Here is a 24,733-nt window from a genome sequence, read left to right as displayed (position 1 = left end):
GCTCACTTTGAACTGAGATCTCAGCCTCCTGAGTATCAGCTAGGATGACAGATGTGAGCCACCAGTGTCCCTCAAGATGCTCCCCCTCCTCCAGTAAAATTCCTTTCTCTGTGTGTGCAAAATTCACATGCTCCCAGCAGGCGGAACCTAGTTGTGGTGCATGGAGGATGCCTGTGGAGAATGTGCTTGAATCTCAGAGCACAGCAAGATCCTAGCTCAAAGCTGCTATCTCTGTCCTCCTGAGACCTTCCCACCAGGTCCTGGGAGAACGCTGACCTCATGATCCTTACTGTAGGAATTACACCGTGGTGAACACAGAGAAGGGCCTTCTAGAAGTAAAGAGGATGCCCTGCCCTGGCATGAAGCTGAGCTGTCAGCTCAAGGTCCAGAACACCCTATGGATGGCAACTGAGGTAACCACTGACCCTTACAACGTGGGCTCCTCCAGGGAGTGGCCCCCAGGGGTATTGAATTTGTGATACTACACTGTATGATCTCCAAAATAGCCACCAGTCTGGTGAGACAGTAACAGGCTGCCTGGAGCATTCAGCCTCCCTTGCTCCTGGCTCTGACTGTCCGTGGTGGACAGCTGGGATTCAAGACTCAAGGAGGCAGGAGGATCTCCAGGGATGGGAGCCCCAGAGGTTGGTGCCACTGGGCCTGGATTTCCTAGAACATTCTGGGTCCACACAGCATCACTTTTCAGCTCTAAAGACTGTTATGCCTTTATGAAGTCATATGAAGGTCAAAGAGCCCAGGACCAGTGAGTGGCTCAGGCTTATCATCCTAGATCTCAGAAGGCTGAGATCTGAGCATCGTGACTTGAAGCTAGCTGAGGCAGGAAAGTCGGGAGACTGTTATCCCCAGTGAACCACCAGAAAGCTGTAGCTCAAATGATAAGGTTCTAGCCTTGAGTGAGAAAGCTAACAAACAGCACCCAAAACCCTGAGTTCAGTACCAGCATAAAACAAAAATCCTAAAAGGCAAAGGGCTGGGGTTAGGGTCCACATGATAACAGCAAACACAAGTCCATGAGCTCAAACCTCAGTACTACAGAGCAACAAGCACAAACAGCAGCAAAGCCCTCACAAAAGAAACATGGAGGGCCAGGAGTTTGGCCTAGTGGTAAAGTGCTTGCCTAGCATGCATGAAGATCTGGGTTTGATTCCTTGGTACCACACACATAGAAAAAATGCTGAGGCTCAAGTGGTAGAGCTCTAGCCTTGAGAAAGTCCAAGGACAGTGCTCAGGCCCTGAGCTCAAGCCCAGGACTGGCAAAAAAAAAAAAAAGAAAAGAAAAAAGAAACATAGATTCAATCTTTTCAATTAATTGGCTTATGTATTCTTGTTCTTTGTAGAAATATGAAAGCAAACAAACACAGAATCATCTAGAAGAAAAGTAAAAGAATCCATAACCTGTTACCCAGAGAAAACCACTTAGGACATTTCTTTAAAGCACTGGGATTTGAACTCAGGGCCTCAGATGTGCTAAGCAGATGTCCTACCATTTCAGCTGCTCCATTAGCCCCTCTTAGTTTTGAGGCAGGGTCTTACTTGGCACTTGGCTGACCTGGACTGTGGTCAACCCAGCTCTGTTTTTGGCACAGGTCTCAGGCTACTTTTGCTGGAGCTAACCTCAGACTTTGGTCCTCCTACCTTCACCTGCCAAGCTGCTGGAACTGCAGGCATGCAGAAACATGCCTGGCCTTCATCCACGTTACTTTTTGAGGCACAAAAAGGGACCCCCACCTATGTGGACCCCAGTAGGAACACCAGCCACTTTCTCTCCTGTTCTTATAATGGGGTTTGTCTGCCTCTGCAGGATCAGAAGATCTACATTTACAGCCTCAAAGGCATGTGTCCACTGAGCACTCCACAGCAAGCCTTGGACACGCCAGCCATTGTCACCTGCTTCCTGGCAGTCCCCATCATTAAAAAGGTGAGGCGGGGGAGGCGGGTGCAGATTTCTGAAGCCCCTCTTGCCCTGTCTGCAAGCTGTGTGGGAACGACTCCATCCTGGACTCCTTAGCCCAATCACGGATCACGGATCCACTTCCTTCCCACGGCGGAACAGCTCCTGCCCTCGAGCAAGCAGCTCAACCCCGACCGAGGTGGCAGTGTGCATTGGTGCCCACAGGGGAGAGGAGCAGGGGCATCAGAACTTTATTTCCCACCTGCCCCAGCCTCAGCCCCCACTTCAGCCCTCACCAGTGCCAGCTTCGGATGGATAGGACAGACAGCGTGTCCTCTTCCATCCCCGCCTCCTCTCAAGGGCTCACTGTCCACCACCAATTGGCCCTTCCAGGCCTAGCAGGCACCCTTCCTCGGCCTTTCCGTGCTGGCCCCACGTGTGTCCCAGCACAGGCCCCATCTCATCTCACAACCCCTCCCAGACCTGAGGCCTTAATGTGGGCCTCCATTAGCCCAATACACACACACGCACACGCACACACACACACACACACACACACACACACACACACACAGACCCTGACACAAAACACCCGAGTTCTCCTCTCCATTCTGCTCCAGCTTCATCTCTTTTTACTAGAAAGAAAATGGGCTCAGGTATGAAACACACCTTTAAGCCACTGATGATTCACGAGTGGGGCTGGGCATCAGGGGCCCAGCCTTGACTGGCGTGCAGGCAGGGGCAGGACACAAAGCCGTATTGAAGGATATCACATCACCTCTTGAGCCTGGAGCCAGGGCACCGCTTCCCGCACGACTGGGCGGAATAAAGCCGGCTCTGTGCAGGGCCCCCTGAGCCTGTCCCGGCCCCCTTGGCTGGTCCAGCCCACAGCCCTGCCGGACAGACCCCCGCAATGTGTGCGCTCGCAGGCTAAGCCCCAACTGAGACGTGGCATTCCCCACGCAGGCCGGGCTGGGATTCCAAGCCTGCTTGGTTTGGCTGCTTTCTGAAGATGGAGTGTGTGTGGCAGGGAAGGGGGGTTAAACTCAAGGGCTAGGCACTGTCTCTGAGCTTTCTGTGCTCAAGGCTGATCCTCTACCATTTGAACCACAGCTCCACTTCTGGGCTCTTTGGGGGCTGCATGGAAATAAGTCTCACAGACTTTCCTATCCCAGGCTTTCTTCTACCTGAGCTCCTCCTATCCCAGCCTCCAGAATAGCTAGGAGTCACGGGTGCCAGTCCTGAAGAATTCTGATCATCTATCTCAGTGTGTCTTGTCCTGGCTGTCGCATTGTGACTCTCTGTAGCCAAACCTGGGCACTGCTCTGGCCTGACTCAAGCTTTACTTGGCAAAGCTTTTCCCACCCTGATGCTTTCTGTTCGCACTCTGCTCTGAGTCCTGGCTGGGGTAGCCTTGGGGGAGGTGGGGTGTCAGCATCTTGCACCCTCATCCCGGCACCTCTGGCATCTGCCCCTCCTCTCCCCGCATGGCGACTGCCATAGAGCTTCAGTATTCTTGCAGTGGACAGGTTACCTCCGTGCCAGCCACACCCCAGGCCTTGCGGAATAAAAATCTATGAGGGGTCTGGGCATGTGGCTTAGTGGTAGAGGGCTTGCCTAGCATGCACGAAACCCCGGGTGTGATTCCTTAGTACCACACGAACAGAAAAAGCCAGAAGTGGCGCTGTGGCTCAAGTGGCACAAGTGCTAGCCTTGTGTAAAAGAAGCTCAGGGACAGCACCCAGCCCCAGTACAAGCTACCTCATAGGGACAATGAGGACACCCCATGGTGTAGTCCCAGCAGGGAGAGCACAAAGCCAGCCCAGTGGAGGCAGGGTACGTGGCAACTGTGCCCTTGCTTGGTGCTGCGCTCCACATCTCACATCTAGAAGGCGGGGTGGCCTGGCTGGGTGGACATCTCGTGGCCGCTGGCTGGGAGGCCACCACGCATGGCTAGGATAGGTGTGGCACCTGCCATTCCCCACCCTGTGACCCTGCCTCTCCCTGCAGAACTCCCTCCTGGTGTTGGCAGGCCTGGCGGACGGCCTGGTGGCGGTGTTTCCCGTGGTGCGTGGCGTCCCGCGTGACGGCTGCTCGTATCTGTGCTCCCACACCGCCAACCGGGCCAAGTTCCGCATCGCCGACGCCGACGCCCGGCAGAACCCGTACCCGGTGTGTGCCATGGAGGTGGCCAACAGCGGCTCCGAGGTCTGGTACAGCAACGGGCCCGGCCTTCTGGTCGTCGACTGTGGGACGCTGGACATCCGCAGGCGGCTGGAGCCCTACGCGGCCCCCTCTGTGGTCACCGCCCTGGCCTGCGGCTCTGACTGCCGGGGGGAAGAGGTGGTCTGGTGCCTGGACGACAAGGCCAATTCGTTGGTGATGTACCACTCAGCCACCTATCACCTGTGCGCACAGTACTTCTGTGGGGACCCCAGTCCCCTGAGGGACGTGTTTCCTGTGCAGCTGATAGCTTCGGAGTCCCCAGCCCCCGGCCCCGTGAATGACGAGGGGAAGGCCATCACCGACGTCAGCATCATCTACAGCAAGGAGCTGGGGACCCAGATCCTCAGCCACCAGGACTCGCTGACCGACTACTGCTCCCTGTCTTCCTACTCCTCATCCCCACCCCACCGGGCCCCCACCAGCTGCCCCAGCTCCCCGGTCAGCGGCTCCAGCCTGCCCTTCTCCACCGACTGCCAGGACTCGGACAGAATGCCCAAGCCCAGCGTCCTCTCTGACAGATCGGACCCTGACCTCAGCCCCCTGGACGGGGAGACGTTCAGCCAGCACCTACAGGCCGTGAAGATTCTCGCTGTGCGAGATCTCCTTTGGGTGCCCAGGTGAGTCTCTTGGCATGGGTTGGCGCTCTGTGGTCAGCCCAGAACCTGAGGGTTTCCTTAAAGATTGCATGCAAGTCGGGCGCTGGATTCCTAGCTGCTGAGATCTGAGGAGCACAGAAAACAGTTCCACACTGAGCAGGGAAGTCTGTGAAACTCTTAACTCCAATGGACCACTAAAATGCTGGAAGTGGAGCTGTGGTTCAAGTAGTAGAGCAGCAGCCTTGAGTGGAAAAAATGAAGGGACAGCACCCAGGCTCTGAGTTCAAGCCCCAGGACCAGGACCAAAAAAAATAAAAAGAAAAGAAAAAAAAGGATAATATGCAAGCAAATCAGAAGCTTGATCTACTCTTTCGATTTCGTACTCAGGAATTATTCTTTTTTTTTATCAGTCATGGGGTTTGAACTCAGGGCTTGGATGCTGTCCCTGAGTTTTTGTGCTCAAGGCTAGCCCTCTACCTCTTTGAGCTACAGCTTCACTTCTGGGTTTCTGATGGTGCATTGGAGGTAAGAGTCTCGTGGACTTTCCTGCCCAGACTGGTTTTGAACCATGATCCTCAGATCTCAACCTCTTGAGGAGCTAGGGTTGCAGGTGGGAGCCTCCACACTCAGCTTTCACCAAATCTCAGGCCAGGCACAGGGAATGCTCATCTGCTCACCCAAGAGCTGATGGTGTCACAACGGGAAGTCTTGACATTGGGCTCGTAGCCAGGAAGGTTACTCGCACATCCGTGGACTACCAGAGGCACCAGTGTCTTTCTGCATGCCAGCTCTGTCCCACCAGGGTACAGCCAGCCATCCACCCATCACTACCCCTTCTCCATGTTGATTCCTCAGGCGAGGCGGCGATATCATTGTCATTGGCTTGGAGAAGGAGGCCGGCGCTCAGCGGGGTCGAGTCATCGCTGTTTTGAAAGCCCGAGAGTTGACTCCACATGGGTAAGCTGGAGGGAGCCATCCTGTGAGCCCCAGAACAGCAACCTGGACCCCTCAGCTCCCCACACACACCCAGTCAGGGCCCTGACAACCCAGGAGCCCTGTTGTCACTTACCTAAACAGATAACCTTGGCCCCACCCAGGAAAGCAGGAGCAAGGTATGGGTTCCTCCACGCAGGTCCTGGGGGGCTCAGCAATACCAGGCATCTCTGCCCCTAACCAGGATGCGGGGTTCTGGGGTTGTCTGTGGGTGTAGATCAACCACATCACCTTGCCCCTCACCAAAACCCAGGGCACAGGAGTTTGTTTCCTCCTGAGTGTGTGGGATGGAGACTTCCCATTCTGTCCTCACTAGAGGAAGAAAATGACCCAGGGGCCACTCGGTCCCTTGCTCCGCAGCACTGAGTCTTCTGTGAGGCCCAGGGCCCGGGACACTCCTGCCCCCACCCCCGCCCCGCTGCCTTGAGAGCAATGCCGGGAATAAGCTCCAGGGTTGCTCTTGAGCCCCAGCTGAGCTTATGCCTGGCAGACTTGGGCCCAAAGGGCTCCTGGCTTGCAGGTCAGGATTGCTGGGCTGAAGAGAGTCTGCAGCGTCCCAAACACGGGGCCTGCTTCCTCGTGCATGCTCCAGCCTACTGAGGAGCCTTTCTTTCTTTTCCAGTTTGTTTGTTTGTTAGGGGTTTTTTTTGTTTGTTTTTTGTCAGTCATGGGGCTTGAACTCGGGGCCTGGGCACTGTTCCTGAACTTTTTGCTCAAGGCTAGAGCTCTACCACTTGAGCCACAGCACCACTTCCAGTTTTCTAGTGGGTCATGGGAGCTAAGAGTCTCACAGATTTCTCTGCCTGGCTGGTTTGGAACCACGATCATCAGATCTCAGCCTCCTGAGGAGCTAGGATGACAATTGACTTGCTTCCCTCGCTTTCTCTTGTCCCACGCGGGGGAAACACAGTCACTTCATTAACCAGCAAAGCCCCAGGCCCACAGCTAGCACTGCCTACATTTTTCTGAGGCTATGGCCTGGTTTGTCTGATCTATGGTACAATCTGAGGCCAGGATAGGTGGCTCCCTGCAGCCTCTGGGCCCTGCTGCCAGGCTAATGACCAATTCCAGGCATGGTCTAGCAGCATCTCTTCATTCTATACCTACTATGTGCCCTGCCCAGTGACCTCGACATCCCAAAGCCTCTAACCTGCCTGTGACCTGCCCAGCGCAGCCTTTTGGCGTCCACCTGGGGTTTTTCTCCACATAATGTGTGTACCTGACTCTTGGCAAAACCTGCCTTGGGCAATAAAGAGAAACAAACCCAGAAGAGCCAGGCGCTGGCACTCATGCCTGTAATCACAGCTACTCAGGAAGCTGAGATCTGAGGATCGTGGTTCAAAGCCAGCCCAGGCAGAAAAGTCCATGAGTCTTATTTATCTCCAGTGAAACAGCAAAAACTGGAAGTGGCACTGTGGCTCAAGTAAGTGGGAGAGTGACCAGCCTTCTGCAGAAGATCCAAGTGAGACCATGAGGACCTGAGTTCAAGCCCCAGTACACACACACACACACACACACACACACACACACACACACACGGAGCAGGTAAAAAGTGAAGGGTCACTCAAGGCCAGGATGCACCCCAGACCCTTTTCAGGAGTGCAGCCCTGCCCCAGCAGGGACCCCAAGATAGGTTCTCTCAGACGGCACACCCCACTTTTCTCCATAGGGTGCTGGTGGATGCAGCCGTGATCTCCAAGGAAACAGTGGTGTGCTGCTTCGAAAGCGAGACTAGCGAGTGGTGCCTGGCTGTGTGGAGAGGCTGGGGAGCCAGGGAGTTTGACATTTTCTACCAGTCCTATGAGGAACTGTACAGGCTAGAGGCGACACGCAAGAGAAGGTAATTCCTACAGACAGGCCTTCCGTAGGACTGCCGGACCCTGGAGCTGGACCCTTAGCCACTCTGCTACAGGCCCTGGAAAGAACCAGAAGGTGGATCAAGTTCTTTCCTGAACTCCAGCTGCTCAAAAGAGCTGGGCTGTGACGGCTGGCCGGGATGGGGGCTTTCTCAGATTCTGCGGGTCAGAATTATCCAAAGACCTGCGTCCCTGCTGTGGGCTTTACAGCAGGGCTGGTCGGGAGTCCTCTTCTTCCCTCCATGGGTTTCTAGGGGCCAGGACCTTCCTGGCATAATGGGCCTGCCCTGTTTTAATCTTAAGCCTCAGATGGAATTACACTAGACTTCCATGGAGTTAGGGATCACATCAGGGCAGGGTAAATGGAGGACTGTGACCCCAACACTCCCTCCACCCCTAGAATCGTAGACTCGGGATAGTTCACAAGCCCCCCGAGTGCTCCTGAAGCGGGGGGCCCAGCTTGGGTAAGCTGAGATCGGATGTCTCCCCCTCAGAAAAGCCTCAGTGTGAGAAACTTCTAGAAGGACCCTGAGACAGGAGCAGGATGCAATCTGGGCTGGGGTGTGGGGGCTTGGGGGTTCCATGAATGAGCTCCTTTAAGAGTGAGATCCAGAAAGCTGGGCTCAAGGCAGCCACTCTACTTACATTCTTTTCCTCCAACAAAAGGAAGGAGAAATGGAATCCGAGGGGCTGGAGAAAGGGCCTGTGTTTATAGCGTGGTCAAATAAACTTCCAACGCAGTTGGAACACAGGCTGTGCTTGTTTGTACATCATAATCTTGTTTATCACGTTCACAAATTAAGTAATATCTCAGCGGTTTGGGTCTCTGGTTGGGAAAATCTCACCATCCAGGGACTTAAACCAAATTATGTATGTTGCTGAACATGAACAGCCCATATGGACAGCAGGCTGTGAAAAGTGAAATTGTTAGCCGGGATGTATGGCTTACACAGAGGGTGTTTTTGTAAATTGTGGGCACAGACACACGTACACATTCATGTCTTTGCCAAGACTTAACCATCTGACTCTGCTTCACCCAGAACACAAGTTGAACTTGAGATCCTACCATATGGCTTGTGTTGAAACCAACGTTTGTCTAATAACAAACTTAGGATTCTCTGCGGGGCACTGTGGCTCATGCCTGTAATCCTAGCTACTCAGGATGCTGAGATCTTAAGGCTGAGCCACTTCTCTCCAATGAACCACCAGAAAAACTAAGAGTGGAATGGTGGCTGAAGTGGCAGAGTGAAAAAGTTAAGGGACAGAGTCCAGGCCCTGAGTTCCAGCCCCAGTATCAGCCATAATAATGTTTTTAAAAAGGAACTCATGATTTAGTACTGCATGTAAATCCTTTTATCTGGAAAAAAAAACCCCAGAACCTCAAGAATAAAGTGGTGGCATCTGTCTGTTCAGTCCTGTGACAATAGTCGAGGCGTGGTCCCCCATCCCAGGTGGGGCAGACTTAGAGCCTGCGGGCTGCATTGCGGCTGTTTGTATGGGCAGAGGCGGCTGTCCTGCCAGCCACAGGACTAAAAAAGCAAATCCTCCACTTTCTTCTCCAAGCCTGAATCTTGAGGAACGGGGTCTACCCAACTGCATCCTTCCCTGCTTCTGCCTACCCTGGTCTCTCCCCTGGCCCTAATAGCTCCCCTCTCCTTCTCAGCACCCAGTCAACCATGCCTTCCTCCCCAACTTTCTAATTGCACCCCTATCTTTCTCCTGGCGGCCCAAATGGGCCAAAATGTCAGGAAGATGTGCTTTGACCTTGGCCTGTCCCCTGTCCTCTGTGGGTGTCTGACCCTAGCTTGAGGCCAGCTCCTCTCACACTGGTCATGGCTGAGGCTATAAGCAACCACTTCCCCAGTGATGGCCCTTGGGAGCAATTCCCATGTCTGCGGCCAGGGGGCGCCAGCGTGCAGCCTCCCAGCCCTGCTCCTCCAGCCAGCTCTGCCTGGCTCAGACATCCGCCAGTGGAGAAATGTTGGTTCCTGGGCTCCTGGGCTCTCTAAGGGGAGTTTGTGGGCTGGATCCATTTACTTTACCAAATATTCCCATATACGACCTCATCAGGGGAAGGAGGAACTGTGGATGGATGCAAATACTACGCAGATATAAATACAAATGCAGACTTTCTTCCTGGACCTTTCTCGTTTGACCTCTTGAATTTCCTGGGTAATGGGGTTTTTTCTTTTTTTTTTTTTTGCCAGTTCTGTGGGGCTTGAACTCAGGGCCTGAGCCCTGGCCTTTCGATAAAGCTAGAGCTCTACCACTTGAGCCACAGCACCATATCTGGCTTTTTCTATGTATGTGGTACCGAGGAATCAAACCCAGGTCTTCATGCTTGATAGACAAGCACTCTACCACTAGGCTAAACTCCCAGCCTGGTAATGGAGAATTTTAAAGGCAACTGCCTTTTCCGTATATACCACAGGCTTACAAAGTCTGTTCGTGTGTGTGTGTGTGTGTGTGTGTGTGTGTGTGTGTGTCTGTATACATGAGAGTGTTTCTGTGTGCCCATACATGCCCAAGTGTGTGCTCACACATCTTACATGCTTTAGTCTCTCTGGAACAGGGTCTTGAGAAATAAGCCCAGGTAAGCCTGGAGGGCCTTGTGGGAGAGGAGGTCTGACAGCAGAAGAGAATCTAGAAATCTGGTCAACACTTTTCCTGTGTAAGTCTCTAGAAAAAAAGGTACAAGTTCAAGGGCCTCAATGTTCATACCTGAGGTGGTTGGACCTGCGAATCTTTATGCCATTACCACTAAAACTTCTCAGAACTCAGCCACCAAAGCAAGCGAGTGGTGTCACGGTGGTATGCCTTTATGCCAGCCACACAAAAATTAGCCTTCAAAAGAGAGCTTTTCCAGCTATGTGGCCATGGCTCACACCTGTCTTCCTAGCTACTCAGGATGCTAGGATCTGAGGATCATGCTTCAAAGCCAGCCTGGACAGGAAAAGTCCATGAGACTTTATTTCCAACTGACCATCAAAAAGTCAGAAGTGGAGCTGTGACTTAAGTAGAAGAGTGCCAGCCTTGCGCAAAAAAGCATGAGGACAGTGCCCAGGCCCCTGAGTTCAAGTTCTAATACAGATGTGCATACACACACACACACACACACACACACACAGGAATGGCGAAATGCTCTGCGTCCATTTCTCCAGACCACAGTTTCAGAGGCCAGGCTATCCACAAGCAAGTGTGTGTTTCTGGGTTTCTCTCCAGGCCCCACGCTGCTTGGCTCCAGGGTGAGGCTCTGTCTGGCTCTCTGTATTCCCAAACCACAAATCCAGAGCCAAGAAACATCAGACCTACAGCTTCATGACCAGCCATGAATTGTGCAGGAGTCAAGCCAGGATACTCATTAAACCAAGTGGCCCTTTGGGTCCTGGTTCACTCTGAACTTGCCCAGCGACAGTGGACAGGCAGAGGTACAGATCCCCTCCCCCGCTTCCTCCCACCCCCTCCCACCCTGTTCCTCTCTGTGGGCATGGAAAGAGCCTGTACAGAGGGCCAAGCCTGTCTGTACAGCTGGACCATGGCTGAGTCTAAGTAGAGACCAAAACCAGAGGCACTGTGTCAGATCTCCCATCCCCCCATCACTCCTATTCAGAAATGGGGTCTTCTACCTTTTCCCCTTGAATCCCAAGGGCTTGTGATTTTCTTGTAACCAATAGAATTAAATAATATGATATCCAAAGGACAGGCAGCCCCACTTCCCATTTTCTAGTGATTAACTGGAGGTAAGAGTCTCACGTTCTTCAGTGCTAGGGCTGGCTTTGAACCTTGATCCTCAGATCTCAGCCTCCTGAGTAGCCAGGATTAGAGGCGTGAGCCACCGTGCCCGGCTTCTGTCCAACTTCTGAGTCCACTAAACCAAAGTACAGAAAGACCGTTGCCATCTTACCTTTGTGGAGTCGTTATAAAATAACAGCAACTACAACAAGTAGCCAGGAAAAGGCTCAGAACACTGTCCCCCAACTTCCTTATTGTTTCCTTTTTTTCTAAGGTGCTTCTGGGATCTGGAAGGCAAAGGGCTGGAGAGCAGAGCTGCTCGCCCATCTTTACTGCGATAACAACAGAATCCGTAGCTCCTACTTAGAGAGGAGGACTATTTAGCCATGAGCACCCCCAGAACCCCTGGTTCAGAGAGCCAGAGGGAGCAGTCCCTGACCTGCCCTGAGGGAGGCACTAGTGAGCATTGGCTGGTTGATTGGCAGGGCTAATTTGCTCTCCAGCTTCTCAGCCTGATGGATGACTATGGTTCAAGAGTCCCGTGTCACCATAGCAACCCACACCTCCAGCACTCCTACTTTGTCACTGGTTTCTGCCCCCCAACCCCCAGCTGTGGCCACTCTCTGACCCCTGGTGGTGAACAGATGGGTCAGAAGTTTTCAGGGATGGAGAACGGGTGGCAGGCCCAGTCCCCTTGGCTGTGGCAGTTGGGTTGGCATGGTTTGGGGGCAGCCTGGACAAGTCTCCCCAGCTGGGAAGGCCAAATGACCAGAAGTAGCCAGGGCCCATGGGGTACCAGAAAGCCCTGGGAAATTGCAACACAGATGCTTTTATGCTCAGTGGAATAAAAGGGCCAGAAAGGGGCCATGAGGTGTGGATTTGGCTTCCCAGCCTAGGAAGCTGGCAATAAACTTGACCTTCTCCCATCCCCATGGTGCAGACGGGAACAAAGCTGCAGAGAAGCTGACAACCCCAAATGTGTTGTTGCCAGGGGCAACCTAGCCAAGAGACTGACCAGCCTGGGAGGTGGGGGGGAAATGTTGTTGTTTGCTGCTGGGAGGGAAGTTTGGTTTGTTTTGAATTTTAAAAAGCCCAGACCAAATGGGTTCTTTTTAAAATGCAGCTGCAGGATGCAGCACTGTTGGCAGAGGCCCCCTTGCCCATGTCAAGGGGCAGCCTGAGGCCACCATACCCAGAAACCCTGGGGAATTCCCACACCTGCCTGGCTGAGCCGGCGGCTGCGTTCTGGCAAGTTCTGAGAGCCAAAGTCGCCTCCCCCATCTGTCTATGTTGATCCATCCGCAGCTTTCATGTAGAACTGAAGCTTAAAAGATGGGAATTTTATTTTATTGCTCATAATTTAAGACATATACTATATTTTTCTTTTCTCTAAAACGTTAAGCCATTATGATGCGCCAGGAGGCCACTGGCCAGAGATTTCATGTTGCCACATAAGTCTAATGCACCATCTCCTCACAGCCAAGGGCCAAGTTGGTCGAGCTGTGTGTGACATGGTCTTCAGCCATTCTGACAAGAAAGCTGTCCCTCATCTATTGAGAAATACAGAAAAGAAAGGAAGGGAGGAAGGAAGGAAGGAAGGAAGGAAGGAAGGAAGGAAGGAAGGAAGGAAGGAAGGAGAGAGAGGAAGGATGGAAGGAAGGAAGAAGAGAGAGGGAGGGAGGGAGGGAAGAAAAGAAGGAGGAAGAGAGGGAAGAAACAAAGAGTATTTAAGACTAGCCATTTGATTGTCAAAATAGAAATGGACACCCTTACAGAGCAAGTTCCTGGAATTTAGGGCTACCAGTAGCACAAAAGAAGCTAACACAAGAGGACAAAGGCAGGAACTGAGAAGCACTGGGAAAGACAGGAACGGAGTTACAAAATCATCTCATAGAAAGTCCCAAAGGAGCATGAGTCAGAGTTAGAAAAATACTAGAAGAAAGAGGACAAGAAAAGTATGTTGACACTTATTCTCCAAAAGCTTAACATACTATAGGAAACCGTGCATAGGTCAGCAGAAAAAATATTTTACATAGAAAATAAGAGGAGTATGGCCAGGAGTTTGGCCTAGTGGTTAAAGTGCTTGCCTAGCATGCATGAAGACCCGAGTTCAATTCCTCGGTACCACATACATAGAAAAAAGCCAGAAGTGGTGCTGAGGCTCAAGTGGTAGAGCTCTAGCCTTGAGAAAAGTCCAAGGACAGTGCTCAGGCCCTGCGCTCAAGCCCAGGACTGGCAAAAAAAATAAAAAAATAAAAAAAAAGAAAATAAGAGGAGTAAACTATATACAACAACAACAATAAAAGTATCTACTTGGCCTAGTCGTTTTAATAGGCACTTTCTACCTGACCCACCTTTAAGAAACAGGTAATTACTATGTTAGGTAAACGATTTCAGTGCGTACAACAGTCTAGAGACCCAACCAATATATTTTCCAAGAATAGCACTGGAGTTGATAGCAAAATGGCAAGATAAAGTGCTAACAACTAGAGATGCAACAATGTGAATGTCTAAGTCCTTTCCCCGCTTCCCTCTCCCTCTGTACATAAGTAAAAAAAACCTTAGGAAACCGGGCTCTGTGGCACACATCTGTAATCTCAGCACTCAGGAGCGTGAAGCAGGAGAATAGAAGAGTTCAAGGACAGCCTGAGCTACATAGCAAGACCCCATCTTAAAATTTGTGTGTGTGGGGGGGATACATCGCTACCGCATATTGTAGAGTCTATTCTTGTCATTATTTCCTTAAGCAACTTGCTATAACAACTCCCCCTACATGGCACTTCCATCGAGCTTACTTGAGGATGGGCTCTGTCAAGCTATCCTCGGGAATCAGGAAAGTAAAAGGCACTTCCTGCAGACTCACACCATAAGACAGATTCCCCAGGGCAGCCAGGTACTCTGGGCCAAGGTGATGGCCCAAGTCGCTGAGATTACAGATGTAAGCCACTGCACGTGGCCCATCACTGAGCATCACCCTGATGGGTGTGTTTCTCCAACCTCCAATCATTTTCCCTAGACCTTTAGGTCATGTGCCACCCAGAGGCCAGGCAGCCGGACCCACCAAAGGACATCCTGGCAAATGCCACAGATGTGATCCCTCGTGGTGTTAACCAGCTCCGGTGGGCAGACAGCCAAATAACCAACCACACCAATACACCCACCAGCGAAGCTGGGCCGGAACAGAGCTGGGGTCAGGAAGAGCGTTCGCCAGCAGGGACTTGGGTGCCTGGATAGAGAGTCCATCTGGGTGGTCAGGAAGCTGGAGGAGGCAGCAAACAGAGTGTTTACCAGAATGGCTGGGAGGGGTCACTGGGTGCGGACACCTCCCATCCAAGAGCAAGGGAAGAAACGTACTCACTACCTGACTTATGTAGCTGTCACCCCTCCGTACACCACTTTTACAACAACATAAAAAAAAAGACTCCCTTCCCAGCTGTGATTTTTTTTTTTTTATCAACCAGGCCCTAGGGAGCACTGAGAAGCCCTGACATCTGGGCAGTTCCCAGACACTCAGTGTCAGCCTCTGACATCCATATGTACATGTAGCATAAAGCACCCCAGGTTTGAGACAGGCCACAGCCCCCACCCTGACCTCCAGCCCTGCTGGGAGACTCTGTTTCCCTGTATGTGAAATGGAGAAATTCACATTTTGTCCTCAGGTGGTGGCCGACAAAAGCAACCCCTGGAATGGCCCTGAGGGGGAGGGGAGGGAGCCTGGGAGGTTCCCATGATGCATTGCATCCAGGATGGACAGCCAGGATGGCGACATCACCTGCAACCCTGTGGCCTTTCTGTGACTTAGAAGCTAACTGCTTCCACCACCCACGGGGCCTGGCCACAGACTGCCCTGAGCCCCCGGTTTCACAGCAGGAACTGGAGGTGAGTCTGTCAGCTCATGTGACTGGGGTAGCGTGCCAGGCAAGTGAAGCCATGCTTTTCCTGGATTCGGTGAGTTCACTGAGCTCCATCTGTGTCCTTTGACCTGAGCCTTGTGGGCTGCAGTCACCAGTGCTCCAGGAAAGGCCAGTTTCACAGATAAACCATCCTAGGGGAAGGCAGAGCCCCTCAAACAAGCATTGTCTTGTTATCTTAAAGCAAACAGCCCAAAACGCAGGCAGTCTCCCGGTTCCTGTTCTGTTCCAGTAATAAGGAGATAACAAGTCTCCAGAATTCCTCCCAGCACAAAGAGCGAGCTAATGGTCCACCAGCCACACCTGTGTCCCGGACTCATTTAACTCTGCAGCCCTGCCCCACCCCTGCTCCCAACTCTCCCTATTAACCTGAAACCAATGTCTGGACCCGCAAAGATGGCAGACAATGTCCTGAAGTGATGTCTGCCCAAGGCTGCCTTGAATAAACCTTCCTCTGCCCTATGCCATGTCTCTCTATGTGGCCCAGTGGCTGGACCTAATGTGGGACTGCTGAGCTCTGGGCGTGGAGGGTGAACATGCAGTGTCAGTGGTGAGGGAGGCCACCCCCTCCCCAACCCAGCTTCCATGAAGCTCCCCTCAGCACTGAGAAAATGTTTCTTGATGAGGCGGGGGACCCTCCCTTCCAAGCCTGGTCTTACCTTCAGAAATTGAGAAGATAGCCAGGCCCTTCTCCACCCAGGGCTCTGTCCCCAGGCTGTCCTGGGAAGGAGAGGGAGTTAGCTGAGGGAAGGAGGGAGGGAGGGAGGAAGGTGCTGAATTGACGCCTATGTCCGAGTGCTAAGTGCAAAGGCCCAGTGTGGATAAGGAGACCGAGGTGGCCACGTGTCAGTGACCTGCTGTGGGGTCATGGCAGCCTGCCACCCACCCCTCCCCATCACCCAGCATAGTCACGTGGCTTCTGCAGCACGCAGATGGCCCAGGTCCTGCTGGGGACCCTACTTCTAGGGTGACATGGAGCCTTTGCACGCTGTTTTCCCCATGGAGGAGCTGACTTTGAACTTGCACAGAACAAAGAGCCCTTTGTGGCTGGCTTGGGGGGGGTGGGTAGGGAGAGTTGCGTAAATGACTGGAGAAGCAGCGGCCTCCATTCTCTTCTGGATCCCCTCCGGTGAATACAAAATGAAAACAGCAGTAGAGCCGAAGTTCTCTGCCTGGACACCGGGGCCTGGGGCCACAGGATGGTGACTGTGGACTGTGGAGGCATCGGGCTGCTGAGGCCTCTGTTCCTTCAGCAGCCAGTTTGTGCAAGAAAGAGCAGCCTCTCCCCTCTCCCCTGCTATTGCTGCCGTGGGTTTCTTCCTGCTTTCCTATGCTTCCAAGCCTAAGGCTAGTCTGGGGAGGAGGGGGGGAACTGCAGCTGACCCCCCACCCCATTGCCCTGGAGAAAGCTGTTGACTCACTGTCTGTCTCACTCTCTGCTCATCAGCCACGACAGGTCCACCCAGGGGCCTAGGCCACCTCTTCTGGGAAGCCCTCCCTGATTAACTTACAGCCAGCCCTACCCTCAACCTCTCCATCCTCAGCATTTGGTTTTAGGTGTGACACCCCCACCCCGCGCCCCCGCTGCAGTTGACAGTTGGTAGCTGAGGTGTGCTGGGCATGGGTTAAGGCAGAAGCCAAGAAGGTCTGCCTCACCAGGGTTCCTCCAAGGAGCCCAGCCTTGAACAAGAAAAGTTATGCCCCGTGGGGCTGGCAGACCTGGTGACCTGGGAGGAGATGTGGCTGGGGTTTCCAGGCAGTGTGCTTGGCTTACCAGAGTGCTTGCTCCCTACTTCTGGTATATACCCATCTCAGGCTGGGGTGTCCCCCCCCCCAAGTCCCCAGAGACAATAGGAAGCGCAGCCAGCCCTCTGGCCTCTCTGAGCGGCCTTGGGTCAGGAGTGTGCCCAGGTGAAGCCTGGCTGCCGGGCTGGCCATGGAGGAACCCAGCGTGGACAGCTGGCACAGAGGCCTGGTACCGCGGGAAGGGCTGTGGTCACCAGCTGCCTGGCTGCACTGTGTTCCCTCCACCCACTGCCCACCACTTGCCCTAGACTCCAGGGCACTGGACCAGGGTCCACCCAGCAGGTCTGGGAGGATCGACTGGCCAGGCGAAGCGTTGATTTATTTTTACTTCTCAGGATCGCTCCCGCTGAAATGAAGGCTGCTATTTAACTGGCAGCCACTAAAAATAAATATTTGAACACCGCATTTGTGCGAGCGAGCCAGGCCCAGGCCACGCCTGGCCTTAGAAGCAGGCTGACTCCCTCAGTCTCCTTCAGGTTGGCTGGAAGCCCAGCAAGAGGACAAATCCTGATGGCCAGTCACAGTCTGAGGAAGAAAGTGACTGGACCAAAAAAGACCCAGAGATGAAGGAAGGGCTGTCGCCAGAGATGCCAGCTTTCCCACTGGTTAACTGGAGGCAAAAGTGTCACTGACTTACCTGCTCCCGTAGGGTTTAAATCTCAACCCTCAGGGCTCAGCCTCCTGAGCTGCTAAGATTCTAGGCATAACACCGGGGGAAAAGAAGAATCAAGAACCCAGTGATACCTACAAACCTAGCGGCAAGAGAAGCAGGAAACGGAAGCAGGGATTTCCAGGCAAGGGAGGTGAGGAATGCTTGCAGGAACTCACACGTGCTGAGTGATTTTCTGGAAGCGACAGTTCTTATCCAAATTACTCTTGAGGCTATGTGGAAGTTTATTAGGCCTCCAGCTGGGGACTTGGCAAGGTTAGGTAGCATAGTGGGTTGGTTCATCAAAGAGGGTTTGGAAATTGTTGATTTGTATCTACGGGGAGGGAGGAGGGGAGGATAAAATGCTTGCATAAGCAACTAATTAAGAAAAGAGGCAGCTAATAAGGAAAAGAGGCAGCTATACAGGATCATTAAAACATCATTTTCCCAGAAGCTGGAATGGGGTGGGAGTCAAGAATCTAGGAAGCAGTTTCTGGAAATGCCAGCTACTCATCAGAAATAATAAGAAACACATCCAAGACACACTACATCGGTGACTGTTAATTAGGCAGACAAAACTTGGTGATTTCATGCCCCAGCGGACCTGGATGGGAGCCCAGCAGATCGAAGGCAGCCGGCACCTCCGGCAAAGGTCATTAGAACACATTGTAGAGCCTGGGTCCGGGCTTCACATCTCCTGCACTCCAGTTGGAGCTCTGAGCCCACAGGCCATTTACCTTGCCTTTGATTTTATTTGATGACAGTCCAGGTGTGGAAAGAAGCTGCTGTGTCCTGACTCACACTGCAGTGATTGCCAGCCAGCTGCTCAAGTCCAGCTGTGAGAAGAGGATAGGAAACCATGTGACTAGAGGTGGGGGGGGGAGCAGCTAGGAAAGTGACCTGGACTCTGCTGACCCGAGAAGCCCCAGTGTGGTGGCTGATGTGGGGACAGCGAGCTGGCCTCTGACACCAGGTACAGACTCTCCATCCCAGAAATAGTTTGTGCTTTGTCTGACATGAATGCCTGAATTCCCTGAGAAGTGACGTCCCTCTCATGTCCTCCACAGGCCTCTGTGGAGGTCACTGAGCCCTTTTGGGTATCTGAAGAGCAGGCCTGGGGTCCTGCTCAGTGTCTAGAAATGGCCAGTTCTTCCGGGGCCATGCAGCCCTGCTGCCCACGGCCCCTGTCCAGGGCTTCCACCAGGTGCTCTTAAGCTGGCCAGAGCAGACCCTAGAAAACCTTATCAGTCCTAAAGGCTGCAGTGCTTCCGGCCAGCCCTCCTCCCTCAAACAGAATGTTCCCGGACTACGAAGACTGGGACTGCCAAGAAAGAGTCTGGGGAGCCTTTCCTGCGCTGTTCTTATCTTAAAACAAGAAGTGGAGGGCAAATTCCCACACAGAATCTTTACAGGGGGGCCCTCTGCCAAACTGACCGTGGAACCCACTGTGTGTCCCCCCATAAACACAAGGGTGCTGTGTGAGAGCTCAGCGGACCATGCCCCGCTTCGGAGCCCCTTATTGATGCAGGTGACAGGAGGACAACAGAGCTGGGCCCCGTGGACTGGCACTGGGCCTGCTGCCATGGAGGCCACAGGCTGGGCCGAAGGACCTTCTGCTGACCAGCCACACTCCGGCCCTCCTTCCTTCCCTCCTTCCCCACTCTCCCCTCTCCTTCCGTCTTTCTTTCCTTCCTCCCCACTTGCTACACAGGTGCTCTACCATGTAAACCACCCCTCCAGCATGGTGGCTTTCTGCTAGTTAATTGGACATGGGATGTAACAGATCTCAGCTTCCTGAGTAGCTGGTAATATAGGCATGAGCTACCAGTGCCAGATAATGGGAAAATTTTACATATACCTTTCTTTGGTTAAAAAAAGAAGAACAAAAACCAGTCTGTTGGGCACCAGGGCGGCTCAGCCTGCAATCCTAGCTACTCAGGCTGAGATCTAAGGATCGTGGCTCAAAGCCAGCCCGAGCAGGAAAGCCAGGGAAACCCTTCTCTCCAATGAACCAGCAAAAAGCCAGAAGTGGAGCGGTGGCTCCAGTGTAGAGTGCTATCCTTGAGTGAAGCTAAGGGATAGTCCCTGGTCCTGAGTTCAAGCCTCAGTATCAGCACAGAAAATCTTTTTTTTTTTTTGCCAGTCCTGGGCTTGAGCTCAGGGCCTGAGCACTGTCCTTGGACTTTCTCAAGGCTAGAGCTCTACCACTTGAGCCTCAGCACCATTTCTGGCTTTTTTCTATGTATGTGGTACCGAGGAATCGAACCCGGGTCTTCATGCATGCTAGGCAAGCACTCTACCACTAGGCCAAACTCCCAGCCCCCCTTTTTTTTTTTAACTGAGGGAGACAGGGAAGCCAGGCCCGCGGGCCGTCTGTACAGAAGCATTGTGGTGCAGTTTGCCGTCCCAGGTCACCGGGCCCTGGCTGCAGTAGGCCCTCTGCAAACACCAAATGAGAAGGCTCTGAGGGGTATGCAGCCAGTTCCTGGGACCTGGCCAGAGATGGAATGGAAGCTTCGGAGTGACCGCAGGGACCAAGGCGTCTGTGTCATCCCTGGCCAGCACCTGCCAGGAGGGGAACAAGAAACCCTCGCTAGGAAGCACATGGCTCCAATCCCAGGCTGCCGGCCACAGAGGACCGCTCAGTATCCAAGATGTCCCCAAAGGGCAGAGCAGAGCAGAGCCACCCCCCCTCCAGTCCCCCTTCACCCCCAGGGATCTGGAGAGCCATTTCTGGTCCAGCAAGGCCTCATCCGGGTACAGATCAGTGAGAGGAAAGCGGGCAAGGGCCCCATCTCTGGGCCTGGCCTGGGCACTGGAGATAAAGGGATCGGATTCTCCTGTCTCTCCCTACTCTCTGAAGCCTCTCCAAGGCTCTCAAACAACAGATAAAGAGATGTGGGGATCCCAGGCCTCAGGGAAGGCTAAGTGAGAAAGGAGGGGACCAGGCCTGTCTGCTCTAAGAGTTTTCACATGGGTGTGTGTGCATGTGTGCATGTACTGGGGCTTGAACTCAGGGCCTTACACTCTCACTTGGCTTTTTCCCTGTATCACTTGAGTCACAGCTCTACTTCCTGCTTTTGCTGGTGGAGGTAATCAGTGAACCGGAAGGTCAGAGGGAGTAGGCGGGGCCTCCATCCAATATGCAAATGTGAGATGTGGACATAGACACAGGGCATGGAGAGGAGAGGATGTAAGGAGACAGATGCAGTGAGAAGAGCCATCCGCAAGCCAGAGAAAGGTCTGGAACAGCTCCTTCCCACTCAGCCCCAGAAGGAATCAATGCACAGACACCTTGACCTTGGACTCTCAGTCTCCAGGACCGTGAGACACTGGACTTCTTTTGTCTGGGTCATTCAGTTCATAATATATATTTTTTTCAGTATCCTCAATCCCCTTGGTGCAAGGCCTCAGGAGTCTGCACTGCATCCTGGGAGATACAAATAAGAGGGGAGTTCCCACAGAGAACTTAAGGGGAACTAACACTAGCTGTACCCCATGACCAGAGCCCTGGTGCAGCCCATTGTTGAATGAGGCCAGCTCTAGGTGGCAGCTAGATGATCAAGATGGAGGTGTGACGTCACCAGTTAGGGACTTGAAGCCCCCAACAGCAAAAAAGAGCTGAAGATGGGGTAGGAAGGCACATCCCAAACTCTGCCTCAGGCTGGAGGAGTCAGGGTGACATTGTTCCCTCTCCAAGAGTACTCAGAGAGGAACGAGGTGACCATACTGTGCCCAGAAGAGTCCCTCTTCAGTGAGGGGAAAGGGTGGGTGGGTGGGGTACAGGCCCAGGGCGGGGGTTACTGAGCACAGATGAGGTTGGGAAGAAGGTGAGAGCTGGTCAGCAGCAGGGCCAAGAAATCTGGATGGAAGTGCCCAGCTGCTGCAGTTGGGGAAGGGACCGTGTAGGGAGTGGCGTTATAATGGACCTAGACAGGAGCGAGTGCCAGCTGGGTCAACTCCTTCTTTAGACTGGTCAGGTGACGTATCATTGTGCCCAGGGAGTCAGTCCAGGATTCCAGCTGCAGGCAGGAAGACGGCACAAGGACTAGTTCATCATCTGCAGAGCAGGTCCACCCCCGTGCTGTGCTGACCAATGGGACTTGAAATACAAACGCAAACTCAAGCCAAGCACCCACCCGTGGCTCACGCCTGTAATCCTAATTACTCAGGAGGCGGAGATTTGAGGGTTGAAGTTCAAAGCCAGCTCAAGCGGAAAGGTCTGCGAGAACTTTAACCTCCAATGAACTAGCAAAAAAAAAAAAAGGCCAGAAGTTGCATATGGCTCAAGTACAACAGGGTCAGATTTGAGTGACAAAGCTCAGAGATAGTGTCCAGGCCCTGAGTTCAAGCCCACGTGCCAGCATAATAAATAAACTCCTCTTTGAAGCCTTTACCATTTCCTTTAGGGTAACTCTCTGCCTTGTACAATTTCAGGCCCCTGACATGATGTCACTGGCTGCAGTTTGAAGTCAGGCTTTGAGAGCCGGTTCCTGTGGCTCTGGCCACCAGTGACTCAAACCCAAGTCTTCCTGGCTGTTGCAGTGCCAAACCAAACCATTCGGAGAACTCCACTCTTTGTCCTTTAAAAAAAAAAAAACTTTCTTTTTCCTTTTATGGTTGGTTATGGGACTTGAACTCGGGGTCTGGGCACTGTCCCTGACTTTGCTTCAGGCTAGTGCTCTATCACCATGATCCTCAGATCTCAGCTTCCTGAGTAGCTGGATTTCAGGAGGAAGCCACCACCTTTTCGCTTTCTCACATCCCTTTACCCACATTCTCATAGGGTCATCTAGCTACAGGTTGCTGATTTCAATGAGACAGGGTCATGCCCACAGCCTGGTAAATCGCTGCCCTTTGTTTTGGCTCCACCCCAGATATTTCGAGGGGTACAATTTTGTCTGGAGGCACAGTCAGACAGCATGTGTCACAGGCAGAAGTGCTGGCACAGTGCCACCCTCAGGGCTGGTTTACCTGGAGTTTGGCAAAACTCCTAGATTGGCAGTAATGGGATACTAGATTGCCTTTCAGAACCTGGCACAGTGGTTTCTTGTCTCAAGGATGAATTATGCTTCCGCTTCCACATCTGCCAGCTTTAACATTTCACAGTTCATGTTAAGACAATGGACAGCATTTCATTTTATTTATGTAATTTTGGTCAGTCATGGGATTTGAACTCTTAGCCTGGGCACTGTCCCTGAGCTCTTAAGCTTGAGGCTAGTACTCTACCACTTGAGCCACGGCACCACTTCCAGTTTTCTGGTAGTTAGTTGGAGATGAGTCTCACAGACTTGCCTACCCAGGCCGGCTTTGAATCACAGCCTTTAGATCTCAGCCTTCTGGGTAGCTAGGATTATAGGCATGAGCCACTGGTGCCAGGCTTATTTTACTTTATCTTCTTTCACTTATTTGATTTTTGTGCGCCAGTCCTGGGGCTTGAACTCAGGGCCTAGCCACTGTCCCTGAACTTCTTTTGCTCGAGGCTAGTGCTCTACCACTTGAACCACTGTTCTACTTCCAAGGGTTTTTTTAAATTATTTTTTGGTAGATTTTGGAGATTAGAGTGTCGCAGACTTTCCTACCTAGGTTGGCTTTGAACTGCAGCCTTCAGATCCCAGCCTCGTAAGCAGCTAGGATAACAGGCGTGAGCCGCTGGTACCCTGTCCAGCACTTCAATAGCAACCCTACAAAAGACCCTCCATGTCACATTTTCTCCTGAATCACGAGGCTTAGGGATTTTTTCTTCTCCTTTGTAACCGATGGCCTTTAGACGTTGGAGAAAGGCAGACATGAGAAAGGAGAGGCCTGCTACCGTGCCCCTCTACGGTGCAGGAAGGCCATGCACTCCTGAACCAAAGCAGGAAGAGGACACCTGGGGGAGGTGCCCAAGTCAGAGGGGAGGTGGAAGCCGAGTGCCTTCCTCGCGCCTGGGGAAATCTGGCAGGAGAGATCTGATTCTGGGCGAGCTAAGCCACTCACCAGCATTGCTGGTCATTCCTGGCAGACTCACAGGAAACCAGCTGGGGCTGGACGGAGCTGGACTAGGGCTGGACAGGGCCTTCTGGGCCTGCCACACAGATGGAACATCCAAGTCACATCCGCCTGGGGACGTGGCCCACTCCGTGGCTGAGCTGACAGCCCATCGTGGCTATCCTGGGCCTGGCTAGCATTTTCTGGAAGGCTGGTCTCCAAACCGAATTTTAAAGAAAGCCTATGAATCATAATGAAAACTGCATGTTCTGCAGGGAGGGCAGGGCGAGCCGCTGCTCCCGAGAGCTGCTCCAGGCCTCGAGGGGCAGTCACCAGGGAGCCTGCTAGGGACACCTGCACTCCAGGAAATGCCCCTGGCATGACCAGGGCCTCCCACACCACAGACACACCATCTTCCCTCCATCATTCGAAGTCTCCAAGTCCTGGGACTCAAATCACAGCCATCTACTACCTTTATAGACAGTGACGTGACATGTCGTCCAGGTGAGGCCAAAACCCAGGAGTGAGTGGCTCACACCTATAATCCTAGCTATTCAGGCGATCCAGATCTGAGGATCATGGTTCAAAGCCAGCCCAGGCATGGCTCTTAACTCCAGCTAACTACCACAAAAGGTAGAGATGGAGCTATGGCTTAACAGGTAGATTTCTAGCTTTGAGCACAATAGCTCAGGGGCAGTGCCTAAGCCCTGAGTTCAAGCCCCAGCACTGGCACACGTGCATACACACACACACACACACGAGCCAATTAACACACATGCTCATAGTTGTTTAGTAGCATTGCTTGAATAATGACAAGGCCTGTCCACATTCAGTAGATACAGTTGTGTCTTCTATACCCTGAGATTTCAGTCTGAGGTTGATTGAATCCCCTGAAACAGAGGGCCAGCTGAACACGTGGGGGTGTTTTGTTTTGTTTTGAAGTGTGGTTCCATCGTCATTTACAATGAAATGAACTCACTTAAAAATCAGAAGTGGTTCCTTCACAACCTAAGGAGATGGTTTTAAAGTGCACTTTTAGAAAGAGCTCATTCTAGCTTCAGGCTGCACAATCTGGGCCAGGC

At 52.7% G+C, this 24,733-nt stretch overlaps 1 protein-coding gene across 1 annotated transcript in view; it reads left to right on the top strand.

The window, feature by feature from the left end:
• The window catches only part of Lrrk1 (leucine rich repeat kinase 1), a 53,108-nt gene extending 44,778 nt beyond the window's left edge, over positions 1-8,330 (top strand). The window contains exons 30-34 of the mRNA XM_090321767.1: positions 296-413; positions 1,823-1,939; positions 3,923-4,755; positions 5,590-5,691; positions 7,397-8,330. Of these exons, the coding sequence (XP_090177893.1) occupies positions 296-413; positions 1,823-1,939; positions 3,923-4,755; positions 5,590-5,691; positions 7,397-7,571 (1,345 nt within the window). The 3' untranslated portion in view covers positions 7,572-8,330. The remainder of the gene's footprint in view (positions 1-295; positions 414-1,822; positions 1,940-3,922; positions 4,756-5,589; positions 5,692-7,396) is intronic.
• Positions 8,331-24,733: the final 16,403 nt, after the last annotated feature.

Source organism: Megascapheus bottae, chromosome 30 (genome assembly GCF_031878675.1).
Source record: "Megascapheus bottae isolate mThoBot1 chromosome 30, mThoBot2.hap1, whole genome shotgun sequence".
Taxonomy (NCBI): domain Eukaryota; kingdom Metazoa; phylum Chordata; class Mammalia; order Rodentia; family Geomyidae; genus Megascapheus; species Megascapheus bottae.
This window is presented reverse-complemented; position numbering and strand designations above follow the sequence as displayed.